This window comes from Homalodisca vitripennis, chromosome 5 (genome assembly GCF_021130785.1).
Source record: "Homalodisca vitripennis isolate AUS2020 chromosome 5, UT_GWSS_2.1, whole genome shotgun sequence".
NCBI lineage: Eukaryota > Metazoa > Arthropoda > Insecta > Hemiptera > Cicadellidae > Homalodisca > Homalodisca vitripennis.
The window spans coordinates 4,086,670-4,107,175 of NC_060211.1; the positions used below are offsets into that span (position 1 = coordinate 4,086,670).

At 36.7% G+C, this 20,506-nt stretch overlaps 1 protein-coding gene across 2 annotated transcripts in view; it reads left to right on the plus strand.

The window, feature by feature from the left end:
- LOC124361728 (zinc finger protein rotund-like) overlaps window positions 1-20,506 on the plus strand; it is a 476,333-nt gene that overhangs the window by 332,902 nt on the left and 122,925 nt on the right. For both annotated transcript variants that reach the window (XM_046815673.1, XM_046815674.1), the window contains exon 5: window positions 7,589-7,800. In XM_046815673.1, the coding sequence (XP_046671629.1) occupies window positions 7,589-7,800 (212 nt within the window). The remainder of the gene's footprint in view (window positions 1-7,588; window positions 7,801-20,506) is intronic.

Here is a 20,506-nt window from a genome sequence, read left to right on the forward strand (position 1 = left end):
TTCCTGTAGTAATAACTAAACAAATCACCAACAGAGGTATTAACAGTACCATAAAATATGTGATTCTAGTAATAGGTAACAAAAATATCCCTCAAGTTGGGATCATAACATATAATATACTCGTACTCTCACTAGGAACTATGACACACGGCAAGTAAGGCACAGCAAGCCTCGGGTAGTGTAATAATAGTATGTACGTGCGATTATAGCGAGCCGGAGTATATCTTACAAACAGAGGTTAACAGTCTTTAAAATATCGTGAGTATAGGTAACCAAAAATATCCCTCAAGGGGATCATATATAATATACTCGTACTTCACTATAGGAACTATGACACACGGCAAGTAAGGCACAGCAAGCCTCGGTAGTGTAGTGGTGCGATTATAGCGAGCCGGAGTAATATCTTACAAACTTAGGGTTAACAGTCATAAAATATCGTGAGTATAGGTAACAAAAATATCCCTCAAGGGGATCATATATAATATACTCGTACTTCACTAGAACTATGACACACGGCAAGTAGTAAGGCCACAGCAAGCCTCGGTAGTGTAGTGTGCGATTATAGCGAGCCGGGGAGTTTATCTTACAAACAGAGGTTACCAGTCTAAAAATATCGTGAGTCCATATAGGTAAACACAAAAATATCTCCTCAAGGGGATCATATAGGATATTTTTAATATACTCGTACTTCACTTTATAGGAACTATGACACACGGCAAGTAAAAGGCACAGCAAAGCCTCGGTAGTGTAGTGTGCGAATTTATAGCGAGCCGGAGTATATCTATACAAACAGAGGTTAACAGTCTAAAATATCGTGTGAGTATAGGTTAATCAAAAAATATCCCTCAAGGGGAATCATATAATGATATACTCGTATCTTCACTAGGAACTATGACACACGGCAAGTAAGGCACAGCAAGCCTCGGTAGTGTAGTGTGCGATTATAGCGAGCCGGAGTATATCTTACAAACAGAGGTTAACAGTCTAAAATATCGTGAGTATAGGTAACAAAAATATCCCTCATCGGGGGATCATATATGATATACTCGTACTTCACTTGTAGGAACTATGACACACGGCATGTTTTGTATAATAAGAACGCGCCCCACATGAGGCACAGCAAGCCTCGGTAGTGTAGTGTGCGATTATAGCGAGCCGTGAGTATATCTTATACAAACAGTGGTTAACAGTCTAAAATAATTTCGTGAGTCCTCTGTGTATAGGGTAACAAAAAAATATCCCTCAAAGGGGATCAGTATATGATATACTCGTACTTCACTATGAAAAAATTATGACACACGGCAAGTAAGGCACAGCAAGCCTCGGTAGTGTAAGTGTGCGATTATAGCGAGCCGGAGTATATCTTACAAACAGAGGTTAACCAGTCTAAAATATCGCTGAGTATAGGTTAACAAAAATATCCCTCAAGGGGATCGATATATGATATTACTCGTACTTCACTAGGACTTTTTTACTAGGACACACGGCAAGTAAGGCACAGCAAGCCTCGGTAGCTGTAGCTGTGCGATTATAGCGAGCCGGAGTATCTCTTACAAACAGAGGTTTAACAGTCTACAAATATCGTGAGTATAGGTAACAAAATATCCCTCAAGGGGATCATATATGGATATACTCCGTACTTCACATAGGAATACTATGAACACACTGCAACGTAAGGCAACAGCAAGCCTCGGTTCCTTAGTGTAGTGTGCGAGATTTAGCGAGCCGAGTATATCTTACAAACTGAGGTTAAATCAGTCCATAAAATATCGTGAGTATAGGTTAACAAAATAATCCCTCAAGGGGGATCATATATTAATATACTCGTAACTTCACTAGGAACTATGACAACACTGCAAGTAAGGCACAGCACAGCCTCGGTAGTGTAATAGTGTGCGATTATAGCGAGCCGGAGTATATCTTACAAACACCAGAGGTTAAACGAGTCCTAAAAGATCGTCAGTATAGGTAACAAAAATATCCCACAAGGGGAACATATATAATATACTCCGTACTTCTCTAGGAAACTATGACTCACACGGCCAAGTAAGGCACAGCAAGCCTCGGTAGTGTGAGTGTGCGATTATAGCCGAGCCGGAGTATATCATACAAACAGAGGTTATACAGTCTAAAATATCGTGAGTATAGGTACAAAAATATCCCTCAAGGGGATCATATATGATATACTCGTACTTCACTAGGAACTATGACACACGGCAAGTAAGGCACAGCAAGCCTCGGTAGTGTAGTGTGCGATTATAGCGAGCCGGAGTACGCTGGTGTGTCCTCTAGAGAATATCTAGTACTACAGTACTACAGTACTACAGTACTACAGTACTACAGTACTACAGTACTACAGTACTACAGTACTACAGTACTACAGTACTACAGTACTACAGTACTACAGTACTACAGTACTACAGTACTACAGTACTACAGTACTACAGTACTACAGTACTACAGTACTACAGTACTACAGTACTACAGTACTACAGTACTACAGTACTACAGTACTACAGTACTACATGGTGCATTGCACTATTATTTATAAATATTTCATATTGTGTGCTTTGTGGATATAAGTCTCTTATAAATTTCCGTACCTTGTGAATTTGTTAATTATTGTTGAAAGCCTTTCTCGTTTATATTGCAGATTTGTTGAAGCCCTTCTTTGAGCGTCACATTGAAATTTTAGTTTTTTGGCAGTTCGAAATTAATCACCAATACATTAACATATTTAATGTGAGAAAATGGATGAGGACTTTCGCGTAGCCCGGTGCAAGGTCGTGATCGCCGCGCGGGTGACGCAGTGGCTATAGCGCCTCGTCTGAGGACTCATCAAGGCCAATCGGACTCAAATTTGTCAGATTACTTTCCCCCCAACTGGACCTCTAAACTCTTTACACCGACGAGCTCTCCTCTCGCTCTCACCCCTCCCGCTCTCTTCCTCTCTCCGGTCCAACAAAAACAAACGCTCACTGCTGACCAATGGCAATCGCTTTAGTCAATTACTTTTTTCTCCTCGTCGTATTTCGTTGTTCCTTTTTTCTTTCTCTATTAATACTGTTTACGTTTTAATTTCTTGCGTCGGCCGTGACACCGAGCCCGTTGTCAGTTCGGACTCGAATGCCCCGTGGTTCGGACCTCCCCGGCCACCCCGAGTGATGTCGGTGCCGGAATGTTGGCAGTACTCGATGCTGACCACGTGATCCGATCTCGCGCTTCCCGTCTGTAAACGGCTGTCGATATTTAAATGCTCCTACTGGAAGTCCCATTTCAACTGAGTAAGTGAGTTTTACTTTGAGCAAGATTACTTGTAAGTTGGTTACCTCGAGTTGACGTGAGTGGGTGTACGTTACGTAGGAATTATGCAAATGTATTGAATGTAACGATCAGTAGTCGGGTAAACTTCAACAGTTAAATAAAACTATTGCCGGTCGTCTCAGAGAACGTGTTGAAAGATCTCATTCGTTAGTCGTGACGTGTGTTTATACAAGGCGTTTCAATAATATGTTAACACTTAAATAGTAGAATAACGTACTTTACTAAGCGTACATATTTATGAATAATTAGTATTTGTATATTTTTTCCTACCATATATCTCAACATAATTATAAAACATCCTGTAGATTAAAAAATACACAACAAACTCCTTTTTGTGTAATATCTCACATGAATGTTGTGCAATGGATTTTGGATTTGGGAAATATTTGTTTATAATAGGCTCATAGCCTTGAAGATTACTTCCCTGAATAAAAAGTAGAAACGGTTTTTGGTCACTTTCTGGTATGTGCATGAGATATAGCTTCAGGGTTTCACAGGTGTTTTACTCATGTGTGATTTAGGAAATTATATTTTTATTTAAATATATTTAAGTTAAATATGATGTATGGGAAGTTATAGGTTTTTACCCCCCCCCCCCCCCCACCATATATATATATATATATATATATATATATATATATATATATATATATATATATATATAAAACAGAAGTTTCAATTCTTCTTCAGCCGCTTATATTTTTCCCTGCTAACAAATAATATGAGTTTTCAAAATTAATTTTACAATAATTTCAAGTGAACTAACCAAAAAGTAATAGACTTTTTTTGTATTTATGTATTTTATCGTAGAGAACTATGAATTTAACATTAAAAAACATTTCCGAGTCCAAAATCTATTTGACCAACTTAATATTCAACAACGCTTATATTTTAGAATATAAGAAACCTACTCATATTTAGCTGGAGTATATTTAGAATAACATATCAGAACATGAATTGGTAGTTTATATGTAATTTTTTATCATTAAAAGAACATATTTATTGCTAACAGAACACTTCCGGTTAATAACGCCACAAGCAAACAAGTGCACTGTGTAATCCTTCAAACCCTGTACAAATTATTTCACCAATTACGTTAATTATATCATAAATGTAACAGTCTAGAACCTAAACTCATCCTTGGGAAGTTTTAAGTATTGTAGTTTAATTCATCTATTACCTTAGTCTGGCCACCCTTCACTACTTGCACAATGCATTCAAGTGTGGGAATATGACTAATTGCTTGCAAGTTGTTACTGCGCTGTTATTAATTATGCAATCGGTAGAAGTTTTACTCACTGTTGCACTATCTTTATGTGCTCTTAGTACACTGGAAGACATCAAGTATTTCTATAATATTTATTGGTAGACTTCTAGACATCTACTTTACTGTGTATTTATCGGTAGAACAACAGTTCGATGTTGCTAACTGCAGTTCTGCACACTATCACAACAGTTTTACTCACTGTTGCACTATCTTTATGTGCTCTTAGTACACTGCAAGACATCAAGTATTTCTATAATATTTATTGGTAGACTTCTAGACATCTACTTTACTGTGTATTTATCGGTAGAACAACAGTTCGATGTTGCTAACTGCAGTTCTGCACACTATCACAACAGTTTTACTCACTGTTGCACTATCTTTATGTGCTCTTAGTACACTGCAAGACATCAAGTATTTCTATAGTATTTATTGGTAGACTTCTAGACATCTACTTTTCTGTGTATTTATCGGTAGAACAACAGTTCGATGTTGCTAACTGCAGTTCTGCTCACTATCACAACAGTTTTACTCACTGTTGCACTATCTTTATGTGCTCTTAGTACACTTCAAGACATCAAGTATTTCTATAATATTTATTGGTAGACTTCTAGACATCTACTTTACTGTGTATTTATCGGTAGAATAACAGTACGATGTTGCTAACTGCAGTTCTGCACACTATCACAACAGTTTTACTCACTGTTGCACTATCTTTATGTGCTCTTAGTACACTTCAAGACATCAAGTATTTCTATAATATTTATTGGTAGACTTCTAGACATCTACTTTACTGTGTATTTATCGGTAGAATAACAGTACGATGTTGCTAACTGCAGTTCTGCTCACTATCACAACAGTTTTACTCACTGTTGCACTATCTTTATGTGCTCTTAGTACACTTCAAGACATCAAGTATTTCTATAATATTTATTGGTAGACTTCTAGACATCTACTTTACTGTGTATTTATCGGTAGAATAACAGTACGATGTTGCTAACTGCAGTTCTGCTCACTATCACAACAGTTTTACTCACTGTTGCACTATCTTTATGTGCTCTTAGTACACTTCAAGACATCAAGTATTTCTATAATATTTATTGGTAGACTTCTAGACATCTACTTTACTGTGTATTTATCGGTAGAATAACAGTACGATGTTGCTAACTGCAGTTCTGCTCACTATCACAACAGTTTTACTCACTGTTGCACTATCTTTATGTGCTCTTAGTACACTGCAAGACATCAAGTATTTCTATAATATTTATTGGTAGACTTCTAGACATCTACTTTACTGTGTATTTATCGGTAGAACAACAGTACGATGTTGCTACTGAAGTTCTGCACACTATCACAACAGTTTTACTCACTGTTGCACTATCTTTATGTGCTCTTAGTACACTTCAAGACGTCAAGTATTTCTATAATATTTATTGGTAGACTTCTAGACATCTACTTTACTGTGTTATTTATTGGTAGACTCCTAGACATCTAGATTCTGCATTATTTATTGGTAGCCTCCCAGACATCTAGTTTTCTGTATTATCTATTGGTAGACCCCTAGATATCTAGTTTCTGTATTATTTATTGGAAGACTCTTAGATTTAGTTTACTGTACTATTTATTGGTAAACTCCTAGACATCTAGATTCTGCATTATTTATTGGTAGAATCCTACATATCTAGTTTCTGTATTATTTATTGGTAGACTCTTAGACATCTAGTTTCTATTTTACGGTGTAATAGTTTCGTTTCCATATATTGTTTTATATTAAATATTATATAATGTTGTACTTGGTGAATGATTTGATAATTTTTCAACGAGTTAGAATATTGTTCGTCCTATGCTATTCCAATACGTGGCAAAATATGTATTTTATATTATATATAATCTCTGATTTCATGAACCTGATAACGATGATAAATCTTACCGCTTATATTCATAGTGACGTCATTAATTGAGGAAAGGTTAAATAATGGCCGAGAACGGTAAGAGGATGAACCGTTGGACTGAGAGCCAAGAATCGGCAGGTGATTGACACATGCTACCCACTGACGAGCGAGTGAGAGGGGGGGGCAGCTGGCTATCCCGGTCAGTTGCAGATAACACGCGTGTTGGGACCTCATGTGCGTGTCGTACCTGCCCGTATTGTCAATTATCTTCCTCATTATGCTCTCTCTTCTTCGTCCCGATGAAAGGTTCCATTAAAACACAAAGGTTTTGTCTCAAAAGTTCTCCCCAATTAATTGGAATGTTTAGACTATTCGTCCTGTTAGAGTCCAGAACATTTCCATAGATTGTGACTGTCCATCAGTCTCGTAGCTGGCGACAGTAATGAACACGCTGCGCGAGTGGTGACCATGATAAACCGTCATTGTACAGTCGTCAACTTAGCATTTGTTCACTATTCCAGTTAAAAATGTGTTTGTCGTAAAAAGCTGTATTTGCATATTATTTTCAATCAATGCCAAGAGTTTCGTTGTTAAAACACGAAGTAAAACAACAGTCTTGAAAGTTAAGAATTTGCATTACATGTCGTTTTAGGACATCCTTCAGAGGTTTACTAAAATATTTGAACCTGTATTTGGTGTTTTAGAGCGAATGTAAAATTTTGATATGTAAAGAAGCTGATATTTTTCGTAGGCTTTTCAAACACTCCAATTGGTCTAGAGTATTTTCCCGAACTCTCTAATTTACGCCTTTCCACAACCTGATCTCACCTCGGTGTGTGTTCTACAGGAGTGGAGGATGGACGGATGGACCTTCCCGGGACGATAGGGTTGTATGGGGATGAAGTCAGATCTCATCTCGCTGTGTGTTTTACAGGAGTGGAGGATGGACGGATGGACCTTCCCGGGACGATAGGGTTGTATGGGGGTGAAGTCAGATCTCATCTCGCTGTGTGTTTTACAGGAGTGGAGGATGGACGGATGGACCTTCCCGGGACGCTAGGGTTGTATGGGGATGAAGTCAGATCTCATCTCGCTGTGTGTTTTACAGGAGTGGAGGATGGACGGATGGACCCTCCCGGGACGCTGGGGCTGTACGGGGGTGCAGTCAGATCTCACAGTTCTAGCAGTAGTTCGGCGTCTCCACCTCACGGCGCCGCGACGCTTATCGTGCCCCACCCCCTGGCCGCTTCCAAGGACCAACATCACGTAGTGACGCACAATGGCTCCGGCAGGAAGTATCAGTGCAAGATGTGCCCTCAGGTGAGACCCGGTCTTCACTCTTCACCTTAGTATTAACACATTTATAACATGTAAATTCTACTAATCTGTGTGTGATCTTTATAAACTTTAAATGTGCTTCAGTTCAGGAAGTATCGCACTTTCAGGATTCATATTCTCGCTAAAGCACATTAGAAACTCAAATTACACCATGCCTTTGTGTCACCGGGGTTTCACTCCAGCAAAATGCGTTGATGAATTTCTAATATATAAACAAGAACTGTGTGAAGAAAACTTTCAAAACTTATAAAAGAATTTACAAAGTTTGAAAAGTAAATCATGTTGCTATTAAAATTCTATTATCAATAATTCTTCCGGCACAGGTGGATGAACTGTTCACATCGTTTTCAGCTGTTATGTTCTGCTTAACGCTACGTTAATCAATATAAGTTTTCCAGCTTCTACTCACAAAATTAATTTTTATAACGATGATTCAATGATCTGCTCCTAGAATCGTGAACTCCCGCTACCCTCTGTTAAGTGTTACAAGGCATTTAAGGCTATTAAAGGTCAATATGAAAAGTCGTTAAGTATGAAAACTGTATGTTTTTGTAAAATTTAAAAAGGGTAACTAACTTTCTGTACCGCCCTTTCAGCGTGGCTCTATAAATGAGCGCTAGAATTATCACTTCGGGTGCAGTACTTATTGTTCAGTTTATAGTAATTTTGAACTGAAAAAATTAATTATTTCTCTATAATAATTGATTCTCGATTGATTTCATTCAACTATCTAGTTTAGCTTTTTATATAATTTGCCTCATTTTGATTTTGATTTAATAAATTCGAGTCCTCAACTTGACTATGTATTGTGGAATTCAAACTAAATAGCTTTTATTCAGTGGTAAAGGAGAAAATAAATACTATTTTTATTTTTCTTCTCTAAATTAAATTTACCTTGTTAATTAGGTCGTCAGATTTAATTTGCTTGATCTGATTTCGTCTCTTTGATCAACGCCTTTAATTAAAGTTGTGGCTCAATGGATCATCCCAATTGAAATTTGTAAGTTACCCCCCATTTCTCATTTTGGCGATGAGGGACAATTTTGAAAATGTGTTATTAGTATCTACTGAAGAGCATTTGAAAAAATTCTACCTTTTAAAAAATAGGGTACAGAACGTTGAATAATCTGAAAAATGTGAAAATATTCGTTCAATGCAGAAGGAATGTTCGCATAGCGAGCTGGGGTTTCCCCTAGTTTTAGATTATTACAGCACTAGCAGTAACAAGCACACAGTACGACTTGGGAAGTGTACAACAGGGTAGGTAGAAAAAGCGATGTGGGCGGATGTAAACCACGCTTCTCGGGGCCTGAACTGTGCTCTCCGTGTTAATTGAGTCTACTTATCGAAATTTATGAAGCTTATTCACAATAATTTACAAAACCGATTAGTTGTCATAACGCAACACATCGTCGAATCGATCATTAACAATAATGATAATAATTTAAAGTGATAATAATCTATATTATCGAGCTTGACAGAGGTTACACTATAAAAAGACTAATAGACCAATTTTGAAAATGTTATATGGCATATCAGAGAAGAAACTTATAGACGAAGATATTACTCTTACAAGGAGTTATCGAACTTCTCTACACCTTCACGTATATATTCATAAAACAAAGAAACCAAGGAAACTTTATCGTCATGTTTGAATGAACAAACTAGCACATCAGAAATTACAGAAAAAAACACTAATTACAAATCAAAATACAACAGACCGATCAAATTGGACTACTAAACACAAACCACGCGTCACAGATGTTGAGTCAAATGAACTACACCGCTCACAACAAAATGTACTTGTAAATAATACAGCTTTTGTAACAACACAGTGTCTAGCGTGGGAGAGTTGTAAATAGGTTTATAATACTCTATGGAAAGGTATTTTATGTTTATCACATGATTGTTCTAATTTCTTTATTGCTATATGTTTGGTTTTGTAAAACATTCAACAATACAGTTTTGTGTTAAAGGTTTACTTTATATTACCATGAATGGACTCAACAAAATCTTAATAGTATTTGGTCAGATTTTCATACATAGTTATACGGTGAAATTTATAGTTACCTATATACTGAAATGTAACTGTAACAGTGATTCGTTCAATCAATACATACTAATAATATTAGGGTGAAAGTCATTTAGTTGCCCTCTTTCAAACAAAAACAAAGAAATAATTTTTAGTCAGTTCTGGAAAGTTGCAATTATACTTAACATGAACAAATAAACATACAATATGTTGTCGGTTGAAACCCTTGTTTTGTTAAACTGATAGAACCGAACATCACATGATTGAAGCCCCTCAGTTTACAAACACGCATGTCATTAAATCCTTGTGCTGGATATTTAATGTCACATGTTTTTTCCTGCAGCTATAGTTCCTGGGCCTACATAGTTGAAACAAGACTACCTTGAACGTAGTTGCTAAATGACGTGTGAATAGAACTTCTCACCTGAGATATCAGATCCCAGAATCGATTAATTTAATGATTTGCAAAATGCTACGGTATACCTTACAAGTCATGAATGGAAATACATTTGAGGCCAAACCAAATCAAATCGAGTGATTTGTTACAAGTTTGCAATGACTCAGGACTTTTTTTGTTTTCAATTAGACTATTTAGCTATCAGCGTTATTCTCACAAACCGGGAACTTGACCTCATAAAAGTTCTTCAACACATTTCTTGTTCGTCCCTGTACAGTGATTAGGAGAAATACAAATGTGAAGGGCAGACCTGACAAGTTACATAAAACAGGGAGCAAAAAATGTGTGATTGTAGAGTATAATGTCACTGTAGACCTATTTCACCAAAAGTTTGAAACCATCTCTGTTTCAGCCGTCCTTTAGTTGTTCCAGCAGATAACACGTTAAACTAGTTAAGTGGCAACTTCAACAAGGCTTAAGAGTGTTAAACTTAAGATGTAAAATTGTAAATACGTTTACGGCCTTATTTTAGTCATATAATTATGGGAGCTGTCTTTGCTTACCAATATAATCAATAACTTTTTTGTTTTTTATGTTTTTCGGTGGTACTTCAGAAACAAATCTAACACATTTTGTTCTTCGCCGTTTGAATATTTAAAACATAAAGTGTTTACAAGTAAAACTAAGAAGCGATCAGATGCGTATAAGTTATATCAATTACCCACGTGACGTTGTTATAGGGTAAAACGCAAGACCATTTCACCACAACCGGCTTTTAAGAGAGCCCCTTTCCAAGTAGGTTCCAGTTCCTGCTTCTGATACAAGTTTTTATTAAAAAACAAGCACATTTCCTAATATAACAGGAGTATCGAAATAATAAATTAAAGAATGTTGATCCTGTGGTTTATTTAACTTTATTAATGGAGTATCTGAATTAGTTTAATGGTTAAATACGAGTATATTCATAATCGTCATGTTCAATCATTCAAACCACAGATTCGGACACCATTGTTTTGATTATCGATATTTCGAAATTTCGGATGATGCTACTAAACAATTGGAATACAGGTTTCTACATCACCCACAATTTACCTTCTTAACTTTCTGAAGGCAGTCCACGAAAGTCTTTGCCTAGCTAGGTGCGGAAGATGTTACTAATGGGAAATATGAGCCTAAAGTTAAGTTAATGAGCCTTTAGTTTAATATATAAATAATCTTCTTCAGACTTTCAACCCACAGATTTGGCAATTATTGTTGTGATTATCGATATTCTGTATGATGCATCTAGAAATAAACGATTGTAATACAGGTATCTACATCATCCACAATTTACCTTTAAAGCTTTCTGAAGGCAGTCCACGAAAGTCTTTGCCTAGGTGCGGAAGATGTTACTAATGGGAAATATGAGCCTAAAGTTAAGTTAATGAGCCTTTAGTTTAATATATAAATAATCTTCTTCAGACTTTCAACCCACAGATTTGGCAATTATTGTTGTGATTATCGATATTCTGTATGATGCATCTAGAAATAAACGATTGTAATACAGGTATCTACATCATCCACAATTTACCTTCTTAAACTTTCTGAAGGCGGCAGTCTATGAAAGTCTTGGCTTTCAGTGCGCAATATACGATACTAATGACAAATATGAGCCTAAAGTTAAGTTAATGAGCCTTTAGTTTAATATATAAATAATCTTCTTCAGACTTTCAACCCACAGATTTGGCAATTATTGTTGTGATTATCGATATTCTGTATGATGCATCTAGAAATAAACAATTGTAATACAGGTATCTACATCATCCACAATTTACCTTCTTAACTTTCTGAAGGCGGCAGTCTATGAAAGTCTTGGCTTTCAGTGCGCAATATACGATACTAATGACAAATATGAAGCCTAAAGTTAAGTTAATGAGCCTTTAGTTTAATATATAAATAATCTTCTTCAGACTTTCAACCCACAGATTTGGCAATTATTGTTGTGATTATCGATATTCTGTATGATGCATCTAGAAAACAAACGATTGTAATACAGGTATCTACATCATCCACAATTTACCTTCTTAAACTTTCTGAAGGCGGCAGTCTATGAAAGTCTTGGCTTTCAGTGCGCAATATACGATACTAATGACAAATATGAGCCTAAAGTTAAGTTAATGAGCCTTTAGTTTAATATATAAATAATCTTCTTCAGACTTTCAACCCACAGATTTGGCAATTATTGTTGTGATTATCGATATTCTGTATGATGCATCTAGAAATAAACGATTGTAATACAGGTATCTACATCATCCACAATTTACCTTCTTAAGCTTTCTGAAGGCGGCAGTCTATGAAAGTCTTGGCTTTCAGTGCGCAATATACGATACTAATGACAAATATGAACCTAAAGTTAAGTTAATGAGCCTTTAGTTTAATATATAAATAATCTTCTTCAGACTTTCAACCCACAGATTTGGCAATTATTGTTGTGATTATCGATATTCTGTATGATGCATCTAGAAATAAACGATTGTAATACAGGTATCTACATCATCCACAATTTACCTTTAAAGCTTTCTGAAGGCGGCAGTCTATGAAAGTCTTGGCTTTCAGTGCGCAATATACGATACTAATGACAAATATGAGCCTAAAGTTAAGTTAATGAGCCTTTAGTTTAATATATAAATAATCTTCTTCAGACTTTCAACCCACAGATTTGGCAATTATTGTTGTGATTATCGATATTCTGTATGATGCATCTAGAAATAAACGATTGTAATACAGGTATCTACATCATCCACAATTTACCTTCTTAACTTTCTGAAGGCGGCAGTCTATGAAAGTCTTGGCTTTCAGTGCGCAATATACGATACTAATGACAAATATGAACCTAAAGTTACTCTTGTAACGACCATGTTAAGAGGGTCGTGTAGAGGACGAGCTGTAGACTTCTGTTCTCTGGAACCTCGTATTGTGGATGGATGTTGAATGCAATTTTCGGATTATCGGAGGAACTGGGCCGCTCGCTGTCAGTCGAGCTCTGTTAATTGAGAACCTGCTGGTCGGGATATTTGATCCGCCATTACTTGGTCCGCGACCGGTTCCCTTCCCGGCCCTGCGTCTGCGACTCCCGCCCGCCCTGACTCGCTCGTCCCCGCTCGCTCGCCTCCGACTTCCCTGCTTTAATTGGCCTGCCCGGGCGAGCTCCTATTTTAACTATTGATCGTCCGGAATCTCGACCGGTCCTGACGTTGATGCACCGAAATGTCCTCGTCATAACCGTAAAATTCGGCAGAGAAGTTACTTCACACTTTCGCCAAACGCTGCGTGGGAAGGTAATTTTAAATCAATGTGTTCTCCGCACTTTGCAACGTGTTATTATTTTTCTGTATTTCGACCCTAATTATTTTTTTTATTTGTTTGCATCGTTAACTGATTACACAATTTAGGTAAGAAATGATATTCGTATTATATTAGTGGTGATTGACGAACATTACTTTTTCAAGCCAAGGAAAAGTGAGGTTAAATAGATAATCCGTCGACAGAGGATATTAAACTGGTGAATTGGACCGATAATTATTTTAATTGAAATTAATTAAACAAAGGAAAATGCGAAAATTTAAAATAATGAAAGATATGACATATCTATGTTGCTCAGTAGCATACTCGTTATATATGCTTAGGATTGTGAATTTCGCATTTTATTATGATGTTCTAACTAGGGGAAAGTAAATATGTATTGTATTCCTCCATAATAACTTACCCTTAGTTAATAAACTAAATACATCTATAGAAGATATAGAATATCGTCTATATTTCTGCTATTGCACGCAATACATATGTAATTTGTATGAACCCGGTATAGTCCATTTGTCTTGTTATATGTAGCAGTGTGTATAACTCGCTTACACACGTCGTCATGGCACGTTTCCAGGAGCTGACCTCTCAAGTTAACCCGGGATGTAATCGAGTTATAGCTTCTGACTGGAGCATGCATCCCAGCTAATCCTTCATATCCCGTTAAGCGAAGTCGACGGCTAGATAAGAGACGCAAGAGAATGACGCAAGAGATGCAAGGCAGGCGAGATGCGATGCTAACACGTACCTACAACGCTCTGTTATGTAGGTCTAGATGCCAATTAACCGGGCTCCGATTTAATTGCTGATACAAAGGCTTAATAACAGTCCCCTTTGGACACGTGGCCTTTTAATGGTTTGACGTTTGATTGAACGTGACTAGTTGGCCGGCCAAGGCTGCGAGGATCTGCGGAGTGTACGTACTCTCTACTCGCGGGTGGCTGGCTGCCGAACTGCTGCTCAGCCCGTCCCTGACCTACAGGCAAGGCCGGGCTGGACATCAGATATTACCATAAATATGCACCGAACTGATATTACAGTCGTAAACAGGAGCACTGTTTTGTACTAATGAAACTGAAGTTTATCGTACACCCATCAACTGGACGCACTTACAAAGCTGAGAAATGTCGCTCAGTGCTTACATAACGATAACATCTCTTACAGGCAAGGCCGGGCTGGACATCAGATATTACCATAAATATGCACCGAACTGATATTACAGTCGTAAACAGGAGCACGTTTTGTACTAATGAAACTGAAGTTTATCGTACACCCATCAACTGGACGCACTTACAAAACTGAGGTATGTCGCTCAGTGCTTACATAACGGTAACATCTCTTACAGGCAAGGGTTTTCTGGACATCAGATATTACCATAAATATGCACCGAACTGATATTACAGTCGTAAACAGGAGCACTGTTTTGTACTAATGAAACTGAAGTTTATCGTACATCCATCAACTGGACGCACTTACAAAGCTGAGAAATGTCGCTCAGTGCTTACATAACGATAACATCTCTTACAGGCAAGGCCGGGCTGGACATCAGATATTACCATAAATATGCACCGAACTGATATTACAGTCGTAAACAGGAGCACTGTTTTGTACTAATGAAACTGAAGTTTATCGTACACCCATCAACTGGACGCACTTACAAAGCTGAGATATGTCGCTCAGTGCTTACATAACGATAACATCTCTTACAGGCAAGGGTGGGCTGGACATCAGATATTACCATAAATATGCACCGAACTGATATTACAGTCGTAAACAGGAGCACTGTTTTGTACTAATGAAACTGAAGTTTATCGTACACCCATCAACTGGACGCACTTACAAAGCTGAGATATGTCGCTCAGTGCTTACATAACGGTAACATCTCTTACAGGCAAGGGTTTGCTGGACATCAGATATTACCATAAATATGCACCGAACTGATATTACAGTCGTAAACAGGAGCACTGTTTTGTACTAATGAAACTGAAGTTTATCGTACACCCATCAACTGGACGCACTTACAAAGCTGAGATATGTCGCTCAGTGCTTACATAACGGTAACATCTCTTACAGGCAAGGGTTTGCTGGACATCAGATATTACCATAAATATGCACCGAACTGATATTACAGTCGTAAACAGGAGCACTGTTTTGTACTAATGAAACTGAAGTTTATCGTACACCCATCAACTGGACGCACTTACAAAACTGAGGTATGTCGCTCAGTGCTTACATAACGGTAACATCTCTTACAGGCAAGGGTTTGCTGGACATCAGATATTACCATAAATATGCACCGAACTGATATTACAGTCGTAAACAGGAGCACTGTTTTGTACTAATGAAACTGAAGTTTATCGTACACCCATCAACTGGACGCACTTACAAAGCTGAGAAATGTCGCTCAGTGCTTACATAACGATAACATCTCTTACAGGCAAGGCCGGGCTGGACATCAGATATTACCATAAATATGCACCGAACTGATATTACAGTCGTAAACAGGAGCACTGTTTTGTACTAATGAAACTGAAGTTTATCGTACACCCATCAACTGGACGCACTTACAAAACTGAGATATGTCGCTCAGTGCTTACATAACGGTAACATCTCTTACAGGCAAGGCCGGGCTGGACATCAGATATTACCATAAATATGCACCGAACTGATATTACAGTCGTAAACAGGAGCACTGTTTTGTACTAATGAAACTGAAGTTTATCGTACACCCATCAACTGGACGCACTTACAAAACTGAGGTATGTCGCTCAGTGCTTACATAACGGTAACATCTCTTACAGGCAAGGGTTTGCTGGACATCAGATATTACCATAAATATGCACCGAACTGATATTACAGTCGTAAACAGGAGCACTGTTTTGTACTAATGAAACTGAAGTTTATCGTACACCCATCAACTGGACGCACTTACAAAGCTGAGATATGTCGCTCAGTGCTTACATAACGATAACATCTCTTACAGAAAGGTCCCAGATACATTAGCGATTCTACGTATTTATATGTTTTACTTCATTTTATACCTATTTTTATTACGCGTTATTAATTGTGAAGTTTAAAGGATAAGCTTTGATTAAAACATTGTTACATTGGCTAGAGTAAACAAGAACAAAACAACAATGACCTTGTTTACAGAGTGGCGAATTTAAGCGTCCTCAACACGTAAATTTAGTAAATGACACGGAACATGTGAAAACAAAATAAGTGTAATGGTTTAAAGAGTTACACTTTTAGAAATGAATCACCTTCAGTAGCAGGTTTGCAGGCTTAAAGAAGTAACAATGAAAAAGAAATTATTTCTCCTCGAATCAAGTTAAATAATCGACGTAAATTTATTCTGTGGGTGAGGCTACTTAGATAATACATGTTTAGATCTGTCTAATGATTTATTTCCAGGTAGATGATCTTAAGATTTATTCTGGATCCTTTTATTACACTACTTCAGACTAGAATTAGATGATTTGTTTCTTTGCATGAGAAAATGACTTCAAAACCCCTATAGAGTGTTTATTATTTATTTTGACAAGTAATAGACCTAAATGATGTGCAATAAATAATTGGATTCATTCCTCATTATTGCTGTTTATGAAAATAATGTTTGAACATGCCAAAAAATGTTGCTTTTAAGAAACCTTTCGGAAAAATAATCTTAATATATATTCGATGTATCTGACAAAATATGTGATGATATATTACTTGTGGTGCGCGCCGTTAACGTAATATTTTATACCGAAAGACCGCAGTATAACTGCGAATTGTACGTGTACAACAGTCCGTAAAACATTACTTCGTATTATTTTATTACGTTACACGGACAATATGGCCAACAGAGCTAATCACAATCAGGTATTCTCTCCACCTAGAAGGTTCTTGTGAGAGCTAGATTAGTTAAGGTGGCACAGTCGGTTTCGGCTAGAATAATGTTCTTTTAGAATTTTTGAAAATATTTTGATTCCATCTCTTTAAGACATGGTTTTGAAAAGATGTAAAATATAAATAATTTGGTATCATTTTCAACAGCAATTGTAGGTATTATTAGTAGAATTTAAGTATTATTATCTTATAATACGACCTCTAGAAAAACTGTAAAAAGATATGGTTTTCACGTACAACTAGCAGTAAGATCGGCAAAATGGCTGGTGTGAATTACATCTATAGGTAATGCATTATCTATAAAAACGTAATTTTCTCTTGTTATATTGTATTATAAACGTGGTATTTTTTACATATCAACAACAGTTTTTACATACCACTAATATCCTACTTTTGCATCTGTTATTCTTCGTGCAGTGATCAAAAACATGTGTCTATACTTTAGGCAAGTCTCTTAGAGGATTATGACTTTAAAATTAAAAAAAGATATATCCCAACCAGAACAGGGCAGTGGGTCCAAGCAAACTAAGCACTAGTTTATTTACCAATAGCTAAATGAGAAAAACTTGAACTATGGATATTTACCTCACGTTTAAATAAACATAGCATTACATAAACTACTTGCAATACAAGGATCCTCGTACAGTTACATAACTACGACTTGCAGTCACGTAGGCTAAGAAAAGACTTAATAAATTCGCTCGTACGGATCTTCGGCAGGTAGCTTGACTCATTTATTATACGGCCCCACGGACTTTCACTGTTGCCACAATTTATAGCCAAAAGTTCACTAACGAATCGATAACCCTCGCGGGCAAGCATAAAACCGGGCTGGAGTATTCGCAAAATACCGCGGGTTTGATTGGCAGGTGAACCGTAAAGGACGTATAAACAATTTAAACCTGGAAGCCGAGGACGCGGCCGAGGCAACTCTGTCTGAAGCTAATAAAATGTATTATGCGCTGAATTGCGTAACGCCGGTATCAGCGTTCAAGGATTTCTGGATTGGGTGGTGACGAATCTTTCTCTTACCCAAGAATCTTTAACTCGACCTACGAGCTTCTGTGTCAAGAGGCCGCGGGTTCGTCTCTGGCCGCCGCTTAATTAATGAAAATATTCAATATTCATTTTACCGACACGGTTACTTAAAATTCGTTTTAAACCTTCTCCTTTTAATAATAATCTCATTATACTCTGAAACAGGCAGCGATACTGTTTGATCACCGTATGTCCTTGGATATACGATGTGGACCCGGTTTTTATATCACTATGTACAGTGTTAATCATCGTTTCTAAAATACTAAACGAGTCGTATGTTTGAAATAAAATTATTAATTAGAATATGCAATGGCATAATCTCATAAATAATAAAGGATAACCATCTAAAAACAATGTTAGGATAGTTAATAAGTAAAATCTTGTTCAAATGCTAGAGCAACAGCAAAACGAATATATTGAAACTAATAAAACAAATTTAATCATCTTTCAATGTACGAGTATTTCACTTAGTTTCCCTAATGTGACTATCTTTTTATCTATACGAAATAATTTTTAAATTAAAATATAATGTTTACAGTCTAAAAATATGTTCACAATTGGTAGACACCATTAATGAAATCGGTTGGTCAAGTGTGTTAATATCGATATACAAACCAAGTCCGCTTATCGTACTCTACCCAGCGATCACATAAGACCAATAGATGGAGCAGTGGGGTTGCCCGTTGAAGCCGCCTCTGTCGCCTGATGATACAACAATGGCGGCGACCTTGGATGATTCACCCTAGTGGCGAGCGCTCAGACTGTGTTCGCTGCTGTCTGGCAGTTTTTTAGAACATGAGAAGATCATCCCATGAAGATCTCGACTATTACTATGATATTGTAGGAAACACTTCAAATTGTAACGACGCATATTGTGGAGTACCTTTCTGGTTTTGTAGTAAGAACGTTAAGAAATAAAATAGCCTGTAGCGGTGCCTACAGCTGTTACAGGCTAATGAGGAAACGCAATACCGCAACAGTTTGATAAGTTGTAAAAATCGAGGAGGACTTTTACAACCTTCCTGAAGGTGTTGTGAAACTTTGTTTGTTATGTGAAACAGAAGTAAAGTTGCGTATTAAGAAAGGCGACGTGACAACTGTGAAAAACTAGAGGACAGAATGGTAAATTCAGGGTTACGAAAGTGTATCGGTGTAAAATCTGTTCCCAGGAGGGCATTGTTTTTGTACAAGATCCTGGGGTAAATCACCTTATATTAGTTCAAAAAGCTATTTGTAAACAATACTTCAAAGTGCGACTACATCACCACTGCAAAAATGTCAGTGCATCATTACACAAAACCAGAATACGCAGTCAACTATTAAAAACTGTAATATTTTTTTAGGACAGTAGAGAGGTACGTTTTTATTGTAAGCTTTGGATATTTATGTTTCTAATTTTCATATTTTAATTTCCATTATATTAAATTCATTATTTATAAACATAATGAATTACCCATTTGGGGTAATTTGGTGTGCCAGCATCTGGACTATTTCGCATGTAGCTATAGCTTTTTTAGAAATAGTCTTTTCATCATGCTCAATGATACTTAATTTATTTATTTTTTACGTTATTTTTTTCTAATAGCTTGGTGGTAAATTTAACTTATATTTGTTTTGTACTTTTTTTAATGAATTAATATTTGTTTCTAAAATTGCACTGCTAAATGAGATTTGTACATTGTTAATTACCTGATTTCTTGTAAATGTATAGATTTTTCCAAGTAGATCTGCTACATCATTTCTTGTTGTTTGTTATTTGCTCTAAATTTATCTTGTTAATTCTTAAATGTTTATCATTATTTTTTCTTTTATCTTGTTGTTGTTGTTGTTCTTGTTCTTGTTATTATACTCAAGTTATATTAGTTTTCGAGTTGGTTAGTGTTATTTATGATTTTTTTATAATTATTGCATAGTCAAAACTAACACACCATGTTTTATTATAAATTTGTTCGATTATGCTGTCTGTCTTGAATTAATTAATTTGCACTATT